General features: G+C 46.2%; 1 protein-coding gene across 2 annotated transcripts; it reads left to right on the top strand.

The window, feature by feature from the left end:
- Positions 1–9,192: 9,192 nt before the first annotated feature.
- Positions 9,193–20,811, top strand: B3GALT5 (beta-1,3-galactosyltransferase 5). Of its 2 annotated transcripts, none has more exons than XR_009047736.1 (2): positions 9,193–9,264; positions 15,651–20,811. XR_009047736.1 is itself a non-coding variant. In XM_057697130.1 (2 exons), the coding sequence occupies exon 2, from the start codon at positions 10,263–10,265 to the stop codon at positions 11,190–11,192; it is 930 nt and encodes a 309-aa protein (XP_057553113.1). In that variant the 5' UTR covers positions 9,220–9,264; the 3' UTR covers positions 11,193–20,811. The 2 variants fall into 2 exon arrangements, 1 of the variants encoding a protein (XP_057553113.1); XM_057697130.1 differs by having other exon boundaries at positions 9,220–9,264; positions 10,263–20,811.
- The last annotated feature ends 656 nt before the right edge of the window (positions 20,812–21,467 follow it).

Below are 21,467 nucleotides of genomic sequence, written 5' to 3' on the forward strand. Positions count from 1 at the left end.
ATTAATCCTATTTTTAATTTTCTGTATGATGTTTTGACATTTAAAAATATCTTTCTGGCTGGGGAGAAGGGCTTGCCAGTTCTGAGAGGTAAGAGCGTGTCCGGCCAGGAGCTGGTCTTTAACATGTACCCGAAGCGATCCAGAGCCCCACTTCTTCTCTGTGGCCCTGGGGCCCCAGGAGAATGCATATTCCTCTGCCTCAGGCATCCCAGGGCCAGGCGACTCAGGGCACCCCTGCAGCCCAAGGCCCGCCAACCTCATTCAAACTAGCCAGCCCTAAAGTGTTCGCCCTGTCCTGTCTTGAAGGGTCCTGGCCTTTGTGCCCATCAGCTGTAGGGACCTTCTGGCCATCACAGGGCAGGTCACCATCCACGTGGAAAGCGAGGGACCCAAATATGTCGTGTTTCAAAGGCAGGTCTGTCTGTGGCCGCTTGCTCAGCTGCTGTCGCCGCCCCATCCTTAGAAACCGGTGACTCAGTGCTACTCACCCGCACGAAGGAATGAAACTGAGTTATTTGTCGTGAGGTGGATGGACCTAGAGTCTGTCGTACAGAGTGAAGTAAGTCAGAAGGAGAAAAACAAATACCATATGCTAACGCATGGATATGGAATCTAAAAACAGAAAAACAAAAAACTGTACTGATGAACCTAGTGGCAGGGCAAGAATAAAGACACAGACGTAGAGAACGGGCTTGAGGACACAGGGCAGGAAGGGGAAGCTGGGACAAAGTGAGGGAGCAGCACTGACATATGCACCCTACCAAATGTAAAATGCATGGCTAGCAGGAAGCTGCTGCATAACACAGGGAGATCAACTCAATGCTTGGTGATGACCTAGAGGGGTGGGATAAGGAGGGTGGGAGGGAGGCTCAAGAGGGAGGGGATATGGGGATATATGTATACATACAGCTGACTCATTTTGTTATACCGTGGAAACTGGTACCACACTGTAAAGCAATTATACTCCAATAAAGATCTGAAACAAAAACAAAAACAAAAACAGGCAAGGAGCACCTGATCCCGCTCCCCTGAAACCCCTGGGGGGGTTCCTCAGCTCGGCTACAGTCACAAATGTCCCAGTCCACATCCTCAGGCACTTTTAGGTGCCGCTGCCCACTGACCTGCTCAGTCTCCTTAAACCAAATAATCACAAAATCAGGATGCTGCCCACGGCTCTCCTGGGTGCAGACCCAAGCTGCTCTGAGGTTGGTGGGGACACCTGGGCAAGGGAGGCCCTGCCCACAGCAGAGGCCACATGAGGCCACCAAAGGCTTATCAGGAAAACACCCCAAACTAATAAAACCAAACACATAATGGTTGGGGATGGACAGGAGATGCAAATGAGAAAAAAAAAAAAAAAAAAAAGAAAAAATTAAGCTGCCTAGAGATACTGTTATCGAGTCCAAGCTTGCTCTGCTTGCCACGCGACAGGCCGATGAATCGGAGACAAGGTGTTGAGGCAAGAAATACGACTTTATTCGGAAAGCCGGCAAAGCGAGAAGGTGGCAGACTAGTGTCTACAAAAAAAGCCTATCTTTCCCGGGGTATGAATGCCAGCTTCTTTTATAGTATCAGAGAGGGAGGGACGGGAGGTAAAGAAACAAGGGTTATCAGTCTTGCAGAACATCTCCTGGGATGACTAGCCTCTGGGAAAGGATGTGTTAATTTCTTCTTTTCTGCACCTTTCACAGGTGGGTAGAGTTCCCCAAGGCAGTCCATTATGTATAATTATAATAACACAAGTAACAAAAAGCAAAGTTAAAGAAACAGATCCAACAGGAAGTCCAGTTTAGCTTTTCCCTGTTACAATACCAACCAACCAACCATTCTCAAAGATTTTGCTGAAGAAAAAAATAAAGGAGGAAAGGCGTGTCCCAGGGAGGGTTCCCTGCCACTCTGGGATTTCCCTTCCTTCCTCTTATTAGCTGGAGAGAGAAACCAAGCATGTGACCTCGGGTGGCTAAAGCCTAAAGCAAAGAAACACAAAAAACCCAACCCCCTCAATACAGCTGTAGGAGGCTACAAGCCGGAGAGAAAAAAATAGGGAACTGGAAACGTTTTTTTACTGAGCAAACAGCAGGTCTAACCGACATTACTCAACCCCTGGTTTACTTAATGATTTCAAAACATACCCCTAGATATAGAGGGACAAACTGAGAGAGAATTAAATAAATGGTGGGTACCTAGAATACTTTAATATAAATATATAAGTTGTATAACTGCTAAAACACATTTGATTAAAATATATATTTTATATTAATAAATATTGCTATTAAACATTTTATTGTTTATACTATTAAATATTTATTAATATAGTTCATGCAAACGATTGTATGTGATTATATAACTAAATTAAAATGAAGATTTCATATACATAGATACTAAATAATATATAATTATGTAACTAAATTAAAAAAAGTTTCATAATTTGATCCAGTTAAAAACTCAAAATTTACATACTAAAAAAAAATTATGACAAAAACCAAAAAAGGCACCGATTGGCTTTTGTTCTTGTACCGCAGAGATTCTCAAATTAACTTTAACATTTGCTAAAATGTACTATTTAACAAAACTTCATGGACTTAATCAATACTGGACCTCAAATTATAGTTATATCTGAGGATCCTATTGAATTGAAACATGTACTACATAATCTTAAAAAAGTAACTGCATATCAAATGGAGGAAAAATGGGTCTACTTTATGTTGTCATCTTGCCTAAATCACCCATCATCATAGGACCCATTGCTTTAAAATATTGCAAATTGGACATAGATGGTCTAACACAATTAATAATGAATTAAAATCAAGGGGCGTTTTTAACACTTACAAATTGACTTGGAAAAATGGAACCCCCAAATGCCCAGTTAAAATAGTTAATATGGCCCCATGTTGGTTAATACAGGGCCCTCAAGGATGAAAACTTATTATATGAAATCTAATTAATAAAGTGTGCTTATGCCCACTGTTTCTCCATTTGACAGCTTAATTTTCCTTGTTCTGGGATCTGGAAAAAATAAAGGGCTCCTCATGGTGGATTCCTACAATCTTTTATTTTTTATTTTTTCCTCAAAACAAACCAGTATTTATTTCAAGTTAACAAAAATACATTCCATGTTAAAACACATTTTTTGTATAGATATAGTTGCATTTAAATAATTCATAACAGTTTTCTTACCAATATTTTTGCATTCATAATATAAAAGTGAAATAAAGCACTAAGGAGAGTGCTTAAAATTTTAATATATACATTTCGGTCTTCAATATGTTTCTTTTTTTAAATTAATTAATTAATTGGTTGTGTGGGGTCTTTGTTGCTGCACATGGGCTTTCTCTAGTTGCAGTGAGTGGAGGCCACTCTTCGTTGTGGTGTGTGGGCTCCTCATTGCCATGGCTTCTCTTGTTGTGGAGCATAGGCTCTAGGCACGTGGGCTTCAGCAGTTGTGGCACATGGGCTCAATAGTTGTGGCTCACGGGCTCTAAAGTGCAGGCTCTATAGTTGTGGCACGCGGGCTTAGTTGCTCTGCAGCATGTGGGATCTTCCTGGAGCAGGGATCAAACCCGTGTCCCCTGCATTGGCAGGTGGATTCTTAACCACTGCGCCACCTAGGAAGCCCCTCAATATGTTTCTTAGAAGCTAAACTATTATGCATGGAAAATATTTTCATTACCTTTTTTATTTTAAAATTTTCATTTATTTTTTATTTTTTTAATTAAAATTTTTATTTTATATCGGAGTATGGTTGATTTACAATGTTGTGTTAGTTTCAGGTGTACAGCACAGTTATTCTGTTATACATATACATATTTCTATTCTTTTTCAGATTCCTTTCCATATAAGAGATTCCTACAGTCTTAATGCTGTGCTTCCATCCATTAGAACCCAATATTCAATACCTAATATTATTAAAATTATTGATACTATTCAGCCAACATCTGGCAAGCATTTTGTTCTTATGGATTTGGTGGACATGTCTGTTCAGTGCCAATTTCAACAGCCTCTCACCTGAATTGCTCCACCTCCCAAGGGACATCTTTTCCAGGCTTCCTATGGGGCACCCCAGCAGCTTTGCTGTCCTGATCTTTACAGACAAGACCCTCACTGCATACACCTTTCTCCAAGACGCAGTATGACATTACATTAATGACATCCTCCTCCAAGGACACTCATTTGACACTCTTATTTAGGACACAGAAGTCCAACATCTTTTAGTCCTTGTTGGGTTCTGGTGGCAGCACCTTCACCATTTACAAATTTTACTTCCAAATTAAAACCAATGGACGCTCCCATTAGTGCCCTCAAAAACCCCTTCACCATAGAAGCTTTGAAGTTCCATTTATCATCCTTTTCTTTTATGGTATTTTTTGTGTACTGTTCAAAAAAATCACCCAGTCCAAGATCAGAAAGCTTTTCTTCTAGAAGCTTTATTGTTGTATCTTTCACCTTCAGATATGCAATCCTTCTGGATTTGACTTGTGTATGGTGTGAGGTAGGGTCAGGTGTTTCTTTCTCCCCAGGTGGATATCAAATTGACTCAGCACTCTTTATTGAAAGATCACTCTTTCCCCACTAAATTGTGATGCACTTGTCATTTATCATATGTATGGGTCTCTTTCTGGGCTCTCTCTTCTGCTCTATTGCCCTATTTTTCTATTGTAATGCCAGTTTTCTTATGTAGTTAAGTGCATATCAGCTTATGTCTCTAGTAAAGGAAACTGTTGAACTTTTTAAAAGATTAGATAGACAATCTCAGCTTTTGTATAAGACGTCTGTCTGTTTGCCCAGGGTACCAGACAGCCTAGGGGAGTCATCTGGGTGCAGACAGAATTGTAGGACGTGACTGTTCTGTGCCTCATGCCCCTCCATCCACTCATTCTCCTGTTGAGAAACCTGTCATGGGGCCTGTTCTTGAGGCTCTTACTCCTGCTGTCTTCCTCACCTTTCACTCCTCTTCCTTGTGCTGCCAGAAAAATCTCTTTGCCCCCTCCACCAAAAAAGCTGCTGGGGAAGCATCACTGACAGGCTGTTCACAAGATGCAGGGGGCTCGCCACATGTGTTACTGAGGATTCTCCAGAGTAACAGAATCAACAGGAGATGCTTAATATGTTGAGGTTTATTTTAAGGAATTGGGTCACATGGTTATGGAGGCTGAGAAGCTCCAAGATCTGCAGTCAGCAAGATGGACCCCAGGAGAGCCAAGAGTGTGGTTCCAGTCTAAAAGCTTGTGACTCAGAAAGAACTGATGTTTAGTTTGAGTCTAAAAGCAAGAAAAACCACTATGTCCCAGTCCAAGCAGTCAGGCAAGAAGAGTCCCCTTTACTTGGGGGAAGGTCAGCCCTTTTCTTCTATTCAGGCCTTCAACTGATTGCATGCGGCCCACCCGCGTTAGGGAGGGCAATCTGCTTTATTCAGTCTCCTAATTCAGATTTTAATCTCATCCAAAAAACAGCCTCACAGATGCACCCAGCATAGTGTTTGACCAAATGTCTGGGCGCCTCGTGGCCCAGGAAAGTTGACGCACATCCACTGCGTTGCAGGAGCTGCATTGCTCCTGCCGCCTCTGATGCTGGCACTCAGCTCTCCTCCGGTGGGCAGGGGCTGAGAGCTGCAGCCCAGGGTGGGCCTGGGGCAGTTGTAGGGAACCTCCTTCCACACTGCTTTATCCAAATGGTGTCCACTGGTGTTTTCAAAGGGACCTAGGACATATTAAAATGGGACATATTAAAATGCAGATTCCTGGGCTCCAGACCTGCTTTATCGGAATCTGTGTGGGATGGAACATTTTAAAAATAATTTATTTATGGAAATACAGTTGATTTACAATGTGTTAATTTCTACTGTACAATAAAGTGATTCAGTTTTATATATATATTATTTTCCATTATGGTTTATCACAGGATATTTTTTTAAAAGATTTATTATATTATTTATTTATCTACTTATTTTTGGCTGCATTGGGTCTTTGTTGCTGCGTGCGGGCTTTCCCTAGTGGTGGTGAGTGGGGGCTGCTCTTCATTGCAGTACAGGGGCTTCTCATTGCAGTGGCTTCTCTTGTTGTGGAGCACAGGCTTTAGTGCATGGGGTTCAGTAGTTGCAGCACGAGGGCTCAGTAGTTGTGGCTCGTGGGCTCTAGAACACAGGCTCAGTAGTTGTGGCATACGGGCTCAGTGGCTCCGCGGCATGTGGGATCTTCCCAGACCGGGGATTGAACGCGTGTCCCCTGCATTGGCAGGTGGATTCTTAACCACAGCGCCACCAGGAAAGCCCCATATCACAGGATATTGAATCTAGTTTCTTGTGCTATACAGTGGGACCTTGCTGTTTATCTGTTCTATATATAATAGTTTCATCTGCTAATCCCAAAGTCTTAATTTATCCCTCCACCACCCCCTTTCCCCTTTGGCAACCACGAGTCTGTTCTCTACGTCTGTGAGTCTGTTTCTCTTTTGTAGATAAGTTCATTTGTGTCCTATTTTAAACTCCACATATAAGTGATGTATCATATGGAATTTGTATTTCTCTTTCTAATTTACTTCACTTAGTATGATGACCTCTAGGTGCATTATATTGCTGCAAATGGCATTATTTCATTCTTTTTAAGGGAGGGAAGCTTTGATCTTTCATTTTTAACCAGCCTCCTGGGAGATTCTTACACCTACTGAGTTTCAGAGCCTCTGGGTTATTCAGGCTGCATGTCATCTGTTCATTCTGCCTTCCCCGTGATGCCATTCTGCTCTCCGATGGCCCGTGTGATGGCGAGAGTCTTCTCAGATGTGTGCAGACAGCTCTGGAGCAGGTGTCCTGAACATGGATCCCAGCCCTCTTAACTGCCCACCACCCTCTGTGAGTCCCTGGGTCTGAAATTCCCACCTCTGCTCCCACCTGGCACATCGCACTTGACCTTCAAGACCAAGCTCGAATACCACATCCTTCGTGTGGCCCATCCAATGGGCTGGGCACCTCACCAGTTCTCTCTCCCTTGAGGCCATGGGTTCCTTGGTTGTGTGCTTTGGCCCCCGGCACTCTCTCTGGCCTCAGAGTGGACCATTGCCATCCACTCCAGATCTTTCCCTTCAGATCCAGGAGGTGCTCCCCACCAGGCCGCATGAACTTGACTTTCCAGCCCTTGGGGTGTGGATTTCTGATGCCTTTGTCTGTAGGCCCTGTAGCTTTAGGTCCTCCAAAGGAAGTTTGGATTGTTGGTCCTGGTGACACATCATATGCTCAATCAGAGATGCAGATGTAAATGGGAGTGCGAGGTATACCTTCTGGAGAGCGTGTTTCTTGGTCACTGCACTGTAGGCAGGAAGTTTCTTCCAATCACCCATGAAAACAAATGGCCCCTGGGAGCTTTGGCCAGTTGGGCCGTCGGGCTTGCTCTGCCTCCTGGATGCCAGCGCTGTGAGTGTGCTGAGTGTCCCTTCCTGGGGACCGAGAGGCATGAGAAAGATCCCAGGAAAGGGCACAGGATGGGGAATGAGAACCGAGGCTTACTGTTGAGGTGACCACTGAGGAAGAGCAAAAATTACCTGAGAAAGAAAGGAAGCAAAATCGAGAAATAGTATCTTTCTCCTGCACTGGTTTTTATGTTTCTAAAATATACTGCAGGAGAAAACACAATTTGGAGTTCCTTACCCCTTCCCCTGCCAAAATAGACTGCACAGCCTAGCCCTGCAAGTAAATAATCTCACAAAAAAAGGGATAGACTTCTCAGCCTACTGCAGCATGGGCTCAGACGTGTTCTCCAAGTCCATTTGCCTCCCGCAGTCATTTCTCTGAAGTGGGTGGGGGCTCCAGCAGGTCCAGCTCCACGGGGCACCCAGAAGTACGGGAGCTGGACTGAGTTGGCCTCCAGAGAGTCGGCTAGTTCTGGAAAGCTCCATCATTTCCCCATTTCTTTTATGGGGAATGTATTTGGAACATATTTTTACTTAATGAAATTTCGAGGTCCTCTTTTGCTATCAAAATAGCCAACCCTTTCTTCATTTCACATGGTGGGTTTCTTTTCTTGTTAGCCTCTACATGCTCTTATCAAGCATAACATTCTGAAAACACGGACACAGTTGAAAATGGATAGGTTTCTTCTCTATGTTAGGTTCTCTAAACATCAACCACGGAGTCTGTTATGTGACTATAACTGACTTATGTGTCTGTCGTGTCTCCTTAAAAAATTCTGGGTGCTGTCTTGTCCCATTAGGCTGAAAGGATTCTCAGATATTTGCTGGCTGTTATTATTGTCAACAGGGGAACCACGTGGTGGGCTGTGTCTTGATTGGACCCATTTTACAGATGAGAAAAGTGAGGCTGGGGATTAATCTCTCACAGGTAGGTGGTGCATCAGCACTACGGCAAATGCTTCAGCACAGCAGACAGTGAAGAGCTGCTGGTGAGGCATGAGTGATTTGAATGACACTATTCTTTTGTGTGTGTGTGTGTGAGATTTATCATAATAGAGCTTATTAAAGATTCATCTCATAATGTGAAGTCTATGGATGTGTTTTATATTGGACACACTGATTAAGAATATTAGCTCCCAGGCTGATGGGTTACATTTCTGATTACTGGGCTTCCCTGGTGGCACAGTGGTTAAGAATCCACCTGCCAATGCAGGGGACACAGGTTCGAGCCCTGGTCTGGGAAGATCCCACATGCCGTGGAGCAGCTAAGCCTGTGTGCCACAACTACTGAGCCTGTGCTCTAGAGCCTGTGTGCCACAACTATTGAGCCTGTGTGCCACAACTACTGAAGCCCGTGTGCCTAGAGCCCGTGCTCTGCAACAAGAGATGCCATGGCAATGAGACGCCTGTGCACTGCAATGAAAAGTAGCCCCTGCTCTCCACAACTAGAGAAAGCCTGCACATAGCAACGAAGACCCAACACAGCCAATAAATAAATAAATAAATTTAAAAAAATAAAATAAAATTCTGATTACCTTATACATCTATATTTTCTTTGAGGAGCTTGGTTTTTCTACTTGTAAAATGGAAGATGTTCACCTTATTAAGTGGCTGTACTGTAAAATGTGACTGACACTATTCTTTTTGGTTTTTCCTTACAGGGCTTCCCAAGGAAGAGAATCATCATTTTTTGGCAAACAAACCAAGCCCAGAACCTGATCGTGCCGAACGTCATATGCTGACAGCTCTTGGAATCTACCCTTTGGCTTAGCTTTCTTTTTTTTTTTTATTTTTTTATTTTTTTTTATTTTTATTTTTTTTGGCTTAGCTTTCAAATCAGAGGTTCATCTTACCCAGGAAAAAAGAGTGAGTTATTTGCTTTTTTTTTTTTTTAATTTTATTTATTTATTTGGCTGTGCTGGGTCTTAGTTGTGGCACGTGGGATCTTTAGTTATGACGTGAACTCTTAGTTGCAGCATGTGGGGTGTAGTTCCCTGACCAGGGATCAAACCCACGTCCCCTGCGTTGGAAGAACGGAGTCTTAGCCACTGGGCCACTAGGGAAGTCCCAAGTTATTTGCTTTCTTAATGTTATAATGCTGACATGGATGATTCTGGATTTGTGGAGAATAAAAGAGAGAGGTGAGCAAAAGAAGGCAGATGCTTTAGAGGGCCAGGACAGGGAGGGTGGGAGGGAGTCGTGGGAGGGAGGGGATATGGGGATATATGTATAAATACAGCTGATTCACTTTGGTGTACCTCAAAAACTGATACAAGAGTGTAAAGCAATTATATTCCAATAAAGATGTTAAAGAAAAATAAAAAAAAAAGTAACCTGGAAAACCAAACCAAAACAAAAAACAGCCACTGCTTAGCAGGGACGGAATTCCAAGGTAGCTGTGTGTGTTAGAAGACTGGTCTTGCTTCTTTCTGGGAGTGATGAAATGGTGCTTAAATCAATCGGAGAAGAATGCCAATGGCCTGTACATTTAGGTCTAGGACATGTGACTTCCAGCCCTGCAGTTTCTTTTGCTGGATGTCGTTATGGAGTCAGAGAAGGGCAGAACCAGAAGGACGGACCTAGTGAGCCAGGTGGGTCCGTATCCTTCTAGATAAGGAATCTGAGACGCCTACTGGTGAAGGGCTGGCTGGTCCTGATCTTCCACTGGGGGTGAGAGACGCTGCCTGCCATCTCTGCCTCCGTGTGGAACCATGGTGCTTCACTTCTGTCTGCAACAGGATCCCAGAGCTTCTAAAACATGAGCTGGGAAACATGGGTCTCGTCCCCCATTTCAGCCTCCCAGGGTAAAGCTAAACAGGCACTCCTGCTTCTGAGGTCTAACCATTTGGTTTTGTTCCTTTCAGATGGCTTATATGAAGATGAGATGGATATATATTTCCCTGGTGGTCCTGGGAGCCCTCCTTTGTCTGTATTTTAGTCTGAGTCCTTTTAAAGAAGGATCATTGGTTTTCAAGAAGGAAGGTGGGAACTTCCTTCAGCTCCCAGATATAGACTGCAGGCAGGATCCCCCCTTCCTGGTCCTGCTGGTGACTTCATCCCACGAACAGGTGCATGCCCGCTCGGTCATCCGGAACACGTGGGGAAGAGAAAAGATCGTGAGGGGAAAACGAATAAAAACATTCTTCCTCCTGGGAACCACCCCCAAGAAGGACTTTTCGCAAACAGCAGCCCAAGAGGGCCAGCAATACCACGATATTATCCAGAAGGACTTCATTGACGTGTATTTCAATCTAACTCTGAAGACCATGATGGGTATGGAGTGGATCTACCACTTTTGTCCACAGGCATCTTTCGTGATGAAAACAGACTCTGACATGTTTGTCAACATCAACTATCTGACTGAACTGCTCCTGAAAAAGAACAGGACAACTCGGTTTTTCACCGGCTTCTTAAAACTGAACGAATATCCGATCAGGAAAAGGTACAACAAATGGTTTGTTAGTAAATTCGAATATCCGTGGGACAAGTACCCGCCCTTTTGCTCTGGCACTGGCTATGTTTTCTCCAGCGATGTGGCAGGTCAGGTGTACAAAGTTGCTAAAAGCGTCCCGTTCATTAAACTGGAAGATGTCTTTGTGGGGCTCTGCCTGGAAAAACTGCAAATCAAACTGGAGGAACTTCACTCCAAGCAGACTTTCTTCCCCGGTGGGCTACCCTTCTCCGTGTGCCGTTACAAGAAGATTGTGGCCTGCCATTATGTCGTGCCTAATGATATCCAGAGGTATTGGCAGGCTCTGGAAGATTCCCTGGAAGGAGAGTGTCCAGATATCTGAGGGGACCCCAGCGGCACACCTGGACACACACCAGACAACCCACAGTGACAGCTTTTGGAAGATCTTTGAGGCGTTGCTGAGACTCGTCGGGGTGGGGAGGGAATGAAGAAGGAAGGGGCAGAAGAGTGAGTGTGATGCCCTGAAGCCTTCCTGACCTAAACCTGAATGCCACGGCTGATGAATCCCCACTTGGTGCCCCAAGCCATAACAGATACCATCTCTTGAGTACCTACCCCACTGCACTAAGTGATGTACACCTGCATCCCAATGGAGTGGTGGGTGTTACCATTCCCATCTCACATACAAGGAAACAGCAGCTTAGAGAAACACAAGGACCTGTCCCAAGGATTACAGCCCGGAGATGTTGGAGCAGGGATGAGGAGCCAGTGCTGTCAGAATCCGGGCGGCTCAGTCCAGAATCTAGAGTCCTCCGCCTCAGTCCACCCCGTGTGCTGCCTCCCTGGGAGAGGATGGCGGTGAGGGGGGCGGGGCTCAGAGGGAGGCCTGGCTGCTGCCTCTGTCAGTCCCTTGCTAGAGTCCCCTGCTCCTCCAATCCCATTCCTCTGCTTTTTAGTGCAGAGACCTGGGTGAACCAATGCACCCCCAGCTCCCTTTGTTCACTGTGTTGGGTCTGGCTGGCCTGAGACCCTGTTCGCAGCTTGGCACGCAACTCGCTGCAAAGAATGTCCCAAAAGACACCCCCACAGTGGCTGCAGCTCAGCCCCCAAGAAACACCCAGCTCCAGACAGAAATCAGTCTTCATAGATTTGGCTCAGAAATCACTGTGAAGCTCAACGTGTTGTATAGATTTGTTGGCTACTCTGTTAAGTGTGGGACCCCAAGAGCATGGCATTTCCTCAAAGCTTTGCCTGTGAAGGATGCTGGGAGCTTTTCTAGGAATTCAGGTGGATTGAAGCCAAGACACTCTCAAGAACCCCCTGGGACACTGAGAACTAAACTGAGTCCTGGTCAAGGGAGCAACTCCCTGGGTCCATTTCTTAAGCCTGATCCCAGCTCAGCTTCTTTGAATATCTCAGATGGCCAAGGAACAGCTGAGTTTTGTGGTGTGTTCTTCTCCTGGAGGTTCGGAAGAGCCTGTTCTGCAGGGTTGTGTGGCAACAAAGCACTTTTTTTTTTTTTGGCCAGGGTCTTTGCCTGTTCAGCCAATGTCACATGACATGCAAAGCCATCTTGCTCCCGACCGTCAGGTTGTTTGGTTCTTACTTTCTACTTTACCGGACTGGACATTAGCGGCCCGCAAAGCCAAGACCCCACGTGTCTGTGAAACTTGCAGATGTTGGGTGAAGCTCTTACCTGAACTCGGGAAGAGATGTTTGCTGCTGAGTGGTCATGGCCGTGTTAAATTGCAAAATGGCATCTTACTTTGCACAGTGTTTCTCCTGCCTGGATGGAGCCTCTTTTTGGCAGATGTGTTTTCTTATCCTGGCTGCTCTGAATGTGCTGGGTCACGCTCAGAAAAGCCGCCTCCTCAGGTGGGAAAATCAGGGGCTTTTTTGAAGCCCAGATTTTGCCAGGGCCAGTCCTCGGTCCCGTAGGATGGGCTGCTTCTGATTCTGGAGATAATGGTGGGCTTTGAGGGTGAAGGAGTTTGTCTGGCAGTAGGGCTGCGTCTGTGCTTAGATGTCCACTTTGTGTGCTGTGAGCGTGCATGCGGCCTCCGGGCCGGGTGGGTGAGTGTGGCCGACTCAGGATCTGGTTTTCTCAGCATCCGCCCAAGGCCCTCGGCCATAGGGGCCCATGAGCACAGGCTTAGCCCCACCGACAGCCTCTGTGTGTTCTTAAAGGGTTTTCTGCAAAACACATTCCACCCCCCACCCTGACTCTATTTCTTTAGGTAATGAAGGCCTTTTTTTCTCTAGGGAAAAATATTTTGTGACTATAGAACTTGAAGGGACCTTTGAGCTCATTTGGTCCAGCCTTTCCGTAGGGTAAAAATAAAGCTCAAAGAGACCCAGAGGCTTGCCCAGGACTTCACAGCTTGTTCATCGTGGAGTGCAGGTTCCAGCCGAAATTGTGTTCCGTGATGCCGTCCTGCCCGTATGTGAGAGTAAGAAACTGTGAAAGTGTGAACTAAGAGGCAAAGCGATGCTTTTCCAGTAACACCCAAAGTGAGTTTCAGAATGGAATTGGGGAGGAGCCAGGCTGGTGAGGCAGTGGCTTTGCTCACAGGCATCTGGGAGGAATGATGCTGATGGCAGATACCCTTTGTGAGGCCCTGAGATAAGGGCTTTACAAGTACCACCTCCTGACATGCTCACAGCTCCTCCAGTGGGGAGGTGACTACCCATTTCCTTGCTTTACAGGTGAGGAGACAGAGGCAGGGACAGCGTAAACAGCTAGCTCGAGGTTACATAGCTGAAAAGTAGCAGAAATAGGACGTGAACCCAAACTCTTGGGGGCACCGTGAGTGTTGGTCACACAGCGCTGCAGCCCCCAGGTGGTCAGCTGGCCCGAGAGATGCAGTCAGAAGTGTCCAGAGGGATGCAGGTGCCACTGCCTTGGTGGCTCAGGCTGCAGCCTGGCCCTTCCTCAGTCTCCCCGCACCACGCACGCCCACCCTCCAGGATCTGAACCCAAATCCTTCTCTCCGCTTGGACTGTGGAAAGGAATGCGTGGGGCTCCTGTAGCGCCAGCTTCTCCACCTTTGGACTTCGTTCCCAGCTCTTCTTACCTCTGCAGAGCAAGACCCCCGCCCGGGCCTCACTCTCACCCTCACCGTCCATTTCCCCTCTGCCAGCTCAGCCCACACGCGCCCAGACATGCTGTCATTTCCCATCTTCCAAACCATCATAGAAGCCTTTCCCTTCACTGCCCCACTTCTCCCTCTGCTGTTTGGCCCCACAAGAGAGTTTTCCATATTTGTCTCCTGTTCTGACTGAAACCCCCTCTAATCAGACTGTGGTGCCTGACTCCACCAGATGGTTCTTATCAAGGTCACTGATGTCCGGAGATGATGGGGTCCAGGGTCAGGTCTCTGTCCTCATCGTGCTGCCTGCACGGCTGGCCTCGCCCGCTTCCAGGACACTGGGTTCTCCTCCTCGCTGGTCCCTCCTCTGCTTGCCCCGTTTATCTCCAGCCCGGAACTCTCTCTTGCTCTTAAGTCTCGTATTTCCCACTGCCTACTTGACATCACAAAGTGAGCAAATCTGAAACTGAACTTGGGGTGAACTCGTCCCCCCACTTCTAATCCACACCACCCGCAACCTTCACTTCCTCAGGGAATGGCCCCTCCATCCTTCGGCAGCTCAAGTCAAACACTCTGGAGCCATCCGTGAGAGACGGTTGGCTCTGCCTTTATGTTATATCCAGAAGCTGATCACTGCCCCCCCACTCGTGCTGCTGCCCCCCAGTCCAAGCCTCCATCACCTCGCACCTGTGCTGCAGCAGTAGCTTCTACCTGGTCTCTCCACCTCCTTCGTTGCATCCCCTTGGTCTGTTTCCAAGGCAGCATCCAGACTGCTCTTTTCAAAATCTGGACCAGAGCATCTCACTCCTCTGCTCCAAACCCTCCAATGACATCCCGTCTCTGAGGAAAAGCCACAATCTTTAATATCATTGTCTGCTTCTGTTATTCCCTAACCTCATCCCTTCCCACCCTCCCCTCGCTCACTCCGGCCTCCCTGAAAGGCGATACTGTTCCCGCTGCACCCGCCTCCTGATCTTCCTGGAACATCCCAGACACATTCCACTGGCCTCAGGGCCTTTGCACGGGCTGTTCCCTCTGCCAGGGTCACCCCTACCTCAGACAGTCTCGTGGCCCATACCTTTGCTTCCTTCACGTCTTTGGCCATATAGTCCCTTCTTAATGAGCCTCATCCTGATCACTTTCTATGGAATTGCAACTCACCCCACCCCCTGTCCCCTTGCCTTGTTATATTGTTTCGTTGCACTTATCAATTTCTAACAGAGTATACAATCTCTGTTTATTATCATGTGTCTATTTCATTGATTATTTTTATAGTTCACTCCACTTGAACAAAAGCTTTGTGCAGGAATCAGTCTTTGTTTTCTCCACTGATGGACCTCAAATTCTTGGCACAGTTTCTGGTACATAGTAGATGCTCAATAAATATTTGTTGAGTGGATGTGAGATGACCTTTATGGAAGGTGGTTTTAGAGGGAAGTGGTGAACTTAGACTAAAAGGTGAAGGACTTCTAAAATGTAGCCAGCGCTATGGGTCCAACATATGGTTCCAGTGTCAATCAGTAAATGGGATGCTGAAATCCTGTTTTTGCTGAAAACTGGGAGCTGAAACCCTGGAAATGCTATCTGGCAGTGCTGCTTGATCTTACCTCCTCCCCCTTTTCTAGAATGGAAAACCTCCCACATTGAGAAGTAGATAGAATCCTATAACGTACTGTGTGCCTGTCCCCCGGCCCCCCACCCCCAGGTAATCTTGTCGCATCTACAGCCTCTTTCTGTTTTCACGCTTATAGAAACTTGCCTCTTTTCCTCAACTGTATCCAACTTTCAGTCCCAGGAGAGTGAGAACAAGGAACCACGTTGTCAGGAAACAGCCCTTGTTTCTGAATATGATGACAACTGGAATAGAAGGTGAACGTTTCAGACGAAGGTAGAATGGCTGCGCTTCCGAACATCAGGAGGTTTGAGAGCTCTGGTCCCATCCCTTTAGTTTGTGTGAAGACCAAGATGTGCAGAGTTTGAGTTCAAGGCAGCCCTCGGGGTGGGGGTGGGGGTGGCACTGAGCCTCAGCCACGGTGCCGTGCGGCCTTATTCTTTCTTAGGTACTTAATCCCTGTTTGCCTGGAGACCTGCCACGGTAGCCACATAGCACGCTGTGTGGTGAGACGAGGAGGAGAAATCCAAACCAGCAAAACCTGTCGCACCTCCTTTCCTTGAATTCCTGGGTAGCCTCTGCTCCTGGACGCCACCCCGCCCCAGGTGCATCTAAAAGGCACATCTAAACCACACGCCTCACCCGCCTGCCCCCAAGCCCTGTCTTCCCAAGTGTTTGCGGTTGCAGGAAATGCTGTCATTGTCCATCTGCCCCTTCAGTTCTGCCTGGCTGCCGCCCTGCCATCCCTGAAGGCTGCTGATTCCCATGGATTTGGCCTCTTCTCTCTGTTCCTGTCTGGTCTCAGATCTGATCATGCTGCCTTCCAGCCTCTCCTGCACTTTACACTCAGAGCAATTAAAAAAAAATATTGGTTTACAATGTTGTGTCAGTTTCAGGTGTACAGCAAAGTGATTCGGTTATACGTACAAATATATAAATCTGTTCTTTTTCAGATTCTTTTCCATTATAGGTTATTATAAGATATTGAATATAGTTCCCTGTGCGATGCAGTGATATTGTTTAACTCTTTTATTTATAGTGGTGTGTATCTGCTAATCCCAAACTCCTAATTTATCCTTCTCCTCCCCTTTCCCCTTTGGTAATCATAAGTTTGTTTTCTATGTCTGTGAGTCTATTTCTGTTTTGCAAATAAATTCATTTGTATCATTTTTTTAAAGATTCCTCATATAAGTGATATCACATGATATTTGTCTCTGTCTGACTTACTTCATTTAGTATAATAATCTCTAGGTCATTCCATGTAGCTGCAAACAGAGTCATTTTTTTTTTTTTTTAAAAAAAGCATATCTGCTTAGGAAACTCAGAGACCCAGGAAAGCAGAGCGATTGCCCCGGGGGAATTCTGTCCTCTTGTCCACAAGCTGTGTGCTGTTTCAGAGGTCAGACCGGTGATCCCAACTCCTGCTGGGTACCCCAGCACTGCTCCAGTGATCCCCAAAAGCTGTCATGAAGCGCTAAAATGTACTTTTAAAACGAAACGAATTAACTTTCACGTGAGTTCTTTGATCCTCTTGAATGTGGTGAATCTGGGGTTGGGCTGCCTGGGCTTGGATTTTACCTCCCTCCCTCCCTCTATAAGCATGTCACTTATCTTTCCCTCGTTGTCTCCATCTGAAAAATGGGACAATCATATTTCCCACTTCATAGGGTCATGTGTTCGTTGAGACATTGCGTGAGAATTGCTCAGGAACCTGGGTGCTTCTGATGATGGTCAGGGTTTGGGCTGTGAATTTTAGTGCATTTTATAGTGATCTGTGGGCAAATCAAGACATCTTTGGGGTGAGTCTTTAAGACTTTGTTTCAGCTCTTGCTCCTTTGTCTGCTTTTAGTCTTCCCTGGCACTCTTGAAGATGTTCTTATATCCATCGTGTTCAACACTACAGAGCACAGTATTTCTAGACTTAGTTAATTCAGAAGGTGTGACAACCTGAACAGGTGGAAAACCAAATGGAGTTGGAGGTGCCTTAGAGATTATCTGCAGTTTAAAAAACTGCCTGCTTTTCCCAGATGAGAAAACCAAGGCTCAGGAAACGGGAGCGACTTTTCCAGGTCCTTCAGTTAGTGGCACCTCCAGCATCAGAAACCAGCATCAAAAAGCTCATGTCAGCCATTTGTTCTTCTATTTATTCATCCCTTGGGCAAATACGCTCAGTACTTTGTACAGGACATCAGGAATGAGGGTCAACCTGAAGTTCACGGCCGGGTATCTGTTCTGCAAACAGAGCGTTAGCTGGGTAAACACACAGTGTCAAGATGATAAAGGGGGTGTCTGTTCTCTTGACGACTGAAAGAAGCAGTGTTAGTTCCGTGCCTTCTCTGTCGACAGACGTCATAAACCTTTTCCACACCTGCCATCTCCTCGATTCCTCACAGTGGCTATTTTTATTATAAACAACCCCCTGGTTTTGAGCTGAGGTTCAGAGTGACTCACTGACTTGGCAGGGAGGCTCAGAAGTGGCAGAGACCACTCCTCCCATCTTGGCCTTCAGTGCCTCCCCCTCACCAGGGCGTGGTTGGGAGCCCTCCCGCGGCGCTTAAGGACCTGCAAAGCCTCCTGAGTCTCTGAGAGGCTTAGGGCTGGCCCCGCCCAGCTGCCCAAGGGGTGCGCCATCCTGTCTTTGTTCCACTTGCTGCTGCTTCTTTTGCAAGTGTTGACAGCATCTCTGTCTTGTCCTTCCCTGTCCCATGTGACCTTCTGGGACTGGGCCTTTGTTATCTGTGGTGTCCCAGGCTCCTCTTGTTTAGCCGGCTCCTCCAACCTGTCCTGTCCCGGCCAGCCCCGTCTTGAGTTCACTCAAGTCTCCATCTGACGGTTTGAACAAATGTCTGGCTTCAGAACACGAACCCTCCAGACCAGTCCAGCCCACTTTTCACCTCTCTTTACTCGAAGCCCTTGCAAAACGAGCAGTCCCTCAACAGAGTGTGGGTTCAACACTGCAGGTATTCTATCAGCGTGCATGTGTGTGTGTGTGAACATGTGATCCGAGGCTCTAAATAGAGGCTCCACGCTCAGTGGCAGCCGGTTCCTGTATGTTATCTGCCCTCCCCGAGTCTGAACAAGGTGACGTTTGCTCACGTGGGATGTAAGGAGCAGGTGCCCCCAGCATTCTCAGCCCTGCGGACCACAGTGCGGAGGCTGAGAGGTCTGCCTTGGCACCTATTACACAGCAAGTCTGTGCCACATGCCACGCTTGGTGTGGTGGAAACCTGGGCTGCAGGAATGATCTGTGGTTGCCTTGGTCAGAGATGTTCCTGCACTCCACCTTTCAGGCAGGATATTTAGAAAAAGTGAAAGACAGTAGAAGAGATGAAAGAGCCTCTTGAATTGGATGTATGTCTTAGAAGCAAGGACTGTGCTCACACTACTATGTAGGCTGGTCCGCACCACTGAGCCCTGATAACACCCGCTAAAGGAAAAAAGCCAAGCCTGGGTGCTTCTCCTGGGGTCTGCAGGCGGAGATTCTACGGCTCTGTGAGAGAGTAAATAATTAACCAGCCTGCTTTTATACAACAGCGGCTGTGCCTCCTCGTTTTAAAAATAGATGTCTCCCATTCGGAAATATTTGTTTTTCTCATTTTTTTTTTTTTAAGAATTCATTTTTAGCACGTGTCATATCAGGTCTGACGTGTTAGCAATTTGCCAGCTATGGCCAGCTTCTCCCAGGCTTCTCTCCCCTTGGCCCGGGCCCCTGCCTGGTGGGGAGGAATGAGCACCTCAGTTACCCATCCCTGGAGCCTCTTTTCTAAATTGTTGTCGCCACCTATTTCTATTTCTGTTTGTTTCTACATGATCCAGGAAGCTGTATGTGAACTTGGGCTGAGGTGTACTAGAAATAAACTCTCGGTAATGTGTCTGGGAGATGAAATGTGCTTGTACTCTCTGTTTTGAATTTTATGGAAGGATTCATAGCCTGTGGGAACTTAGAAGCACTAAGTCCTCTATTTTTCTGCCTTTCAAGTGTGACTGTGAGGAAAGAACCCTTCACTCTCCGATTGGCAACGGAGCAGGGAAGCCACCTGCCCTCCGTGTGGGGAAAGAGCCATGAAGCCTGGGTGAGCCCAGGGGACACGGAAGCGGGGTATGTCCTCGTGCCTGTTGATTGGAATAGGGACAGACCAAAAAATTAGCTTTTAATTAAATTTAAAAAGCCCAATTCTTCTTTTATCAGACGTAATCTACCTTAAATATAAGTAGAAAAATGAATTCCGCAGCCCCGTGTAGTTTTTGGTGTCGTGTTATTTTGCCGTATCCGTCTGCCCCACTATCTCTGCACTCTGGTTTAAGAGACCCATGCCCGATGTAGGCAGAGTTTAGGTGGCCAGGGTGGCCTTTACCCAGCCTGGCCCAGAGCTCTTGCCACACACGCTCTCGGGGGAGTCGGTGCAAGGTCTTCAAGTTCCCAAAGAGACAAACCAATTTAACCTTAGTTAAACTCTGCTTAGGAAGATACCAGATGGGGTGGGGGTGGGGGCAGGGGTGGGGATTGATTTACTTTCCACCTGGTCACATAGGACATCAAAAAAAATCCATGACTGGAAATTACTTAATGCCAAATGAAGACACTTTGTGGTCACATTTTGCTGGTCCTAAAAGATAAGAAATAAAAATAAAACTCTATACTACTGAATAATACCTGAAGATGTTGTCTTCCTGAATTTTAGGGGAATTTACTAGACTATCATGTCATCATATTTTGGGAGTCGGCCTGTGTATTTATTTATGATGTATTAATAATGGTATTTATCTTTAAAAAATTAAATTAAATTAATTAAATTAAGCAGAGTGCACTTAACTTGGTTTGTTCTAAGTCGCTGATGTTGCAATAAACTTGTGTTCTTCCTGAAGAGTCAGCAGTGTAAGATTTAAGCTGGATAATCTTTTTTCCCCCACATTGATGTTTTCTACATTGTGTTTGGGGAAAATATTTTAAAAATTCGAAGTTGATTTTATATGTTTAGAAAAACGTGCTGAACACCCTTGACATGCTTATCTTTGTAAGAGATGGGGATTTCTTGTTTCCCTTGAAGTTTGGAAGCAAAAAAATGGGGCTGTAACTCTTACAGAGTCTTTAGGGTACAGTGCCTGGGTGAGTGGCAAGAGGTGAGGTATCCTGTCGGGATATTATGAGGCAGGCACCGTTTGGAATAGATATTCCCTCAGGTATATTTGTATTTTTTAAAAGCTACCATTTAAGTTTAAGAAATCTAACCTTGTGAACTGATACAATTGTACCTTTAGAATCTTCATGGTAACTCATCTCTGAGGTATAGCTTAGATCCTTGCTCTTTCAAAGTTCATTTAAATGGAAATAAAATGATTGAAACAGATGTGTTTTTCTTCAACTTGAGCATGTATTTGCCATGACTCCTGTGGTACGGCAGACCTGCTGGTCACTGTCCACCCATGCTTCCTGCAGGTGGTATCCCCAACCCATCTCAGGCACAAAACACAAGTTGGAGGGATAAGGCAAGGGGTGCAGGGCTGTGTGTTAGAGGATGCAGATGCCTGGAGACGGGCAGAGAAGGGGACGTCTTCAAAGTGCTGCTGAAAACTCGGCCTCTGTGCACCGGTGCCGAGTCAAATCTCGGAGACAGAGTTTTGGGTGAAGTAGAAAAGGATAGCTTTATTGCTTTGCCACGCAAAGGGGGACACAATGGGCTCATGCCCTGAAAAACTGTGTGTCCCAACCCAGGAGGACTGAGTGAGGAGTTTTACAGCAATGGTTCAAGGGTGGGGGTTGCTGATAAGGACCAGGGAGTGCGCAGGGCCTGCGCTCCTTTAATCTGGCCTCAGGTGGTCTTCTTGAAGAGCTTCTCTGGTTCCTTTAACCTGGAATGAAGAATGCTGACATCTTCATTAGTTGGGGGTATTAGTTCTGCAGAAGAGCTCAAAGATATTGTTATGTGTATCCCTTGAGGCAGAACCAGGCCCTGCC

The sequence above is a fragment of the Hippopotamus amphibius genome, chromosome 10 (genome assembly GCF_030028045.1).
Source record: "Hippopotamus amphibius kiboko isolate mHipAmp2 chromosome 10, mHipAmp2.hap2, whole genome shotgun sequence".
NCBI lineage: Eukaryota > Metazoa > Chordata > Mammalia > Artiodactyla > Hippopotamidae > Hippopotamus > Hippopotamus amphibius.

Bases quoted from the DNA above. Each gene is read 5' to 3' on its own strand.
- B3GALT5 (XM_057697130.1), top strand. From the start codon at position 10,263: ATGGCTTATATGAAGATGAGATGGATATATATTTCCCTGGTGGTCCTG.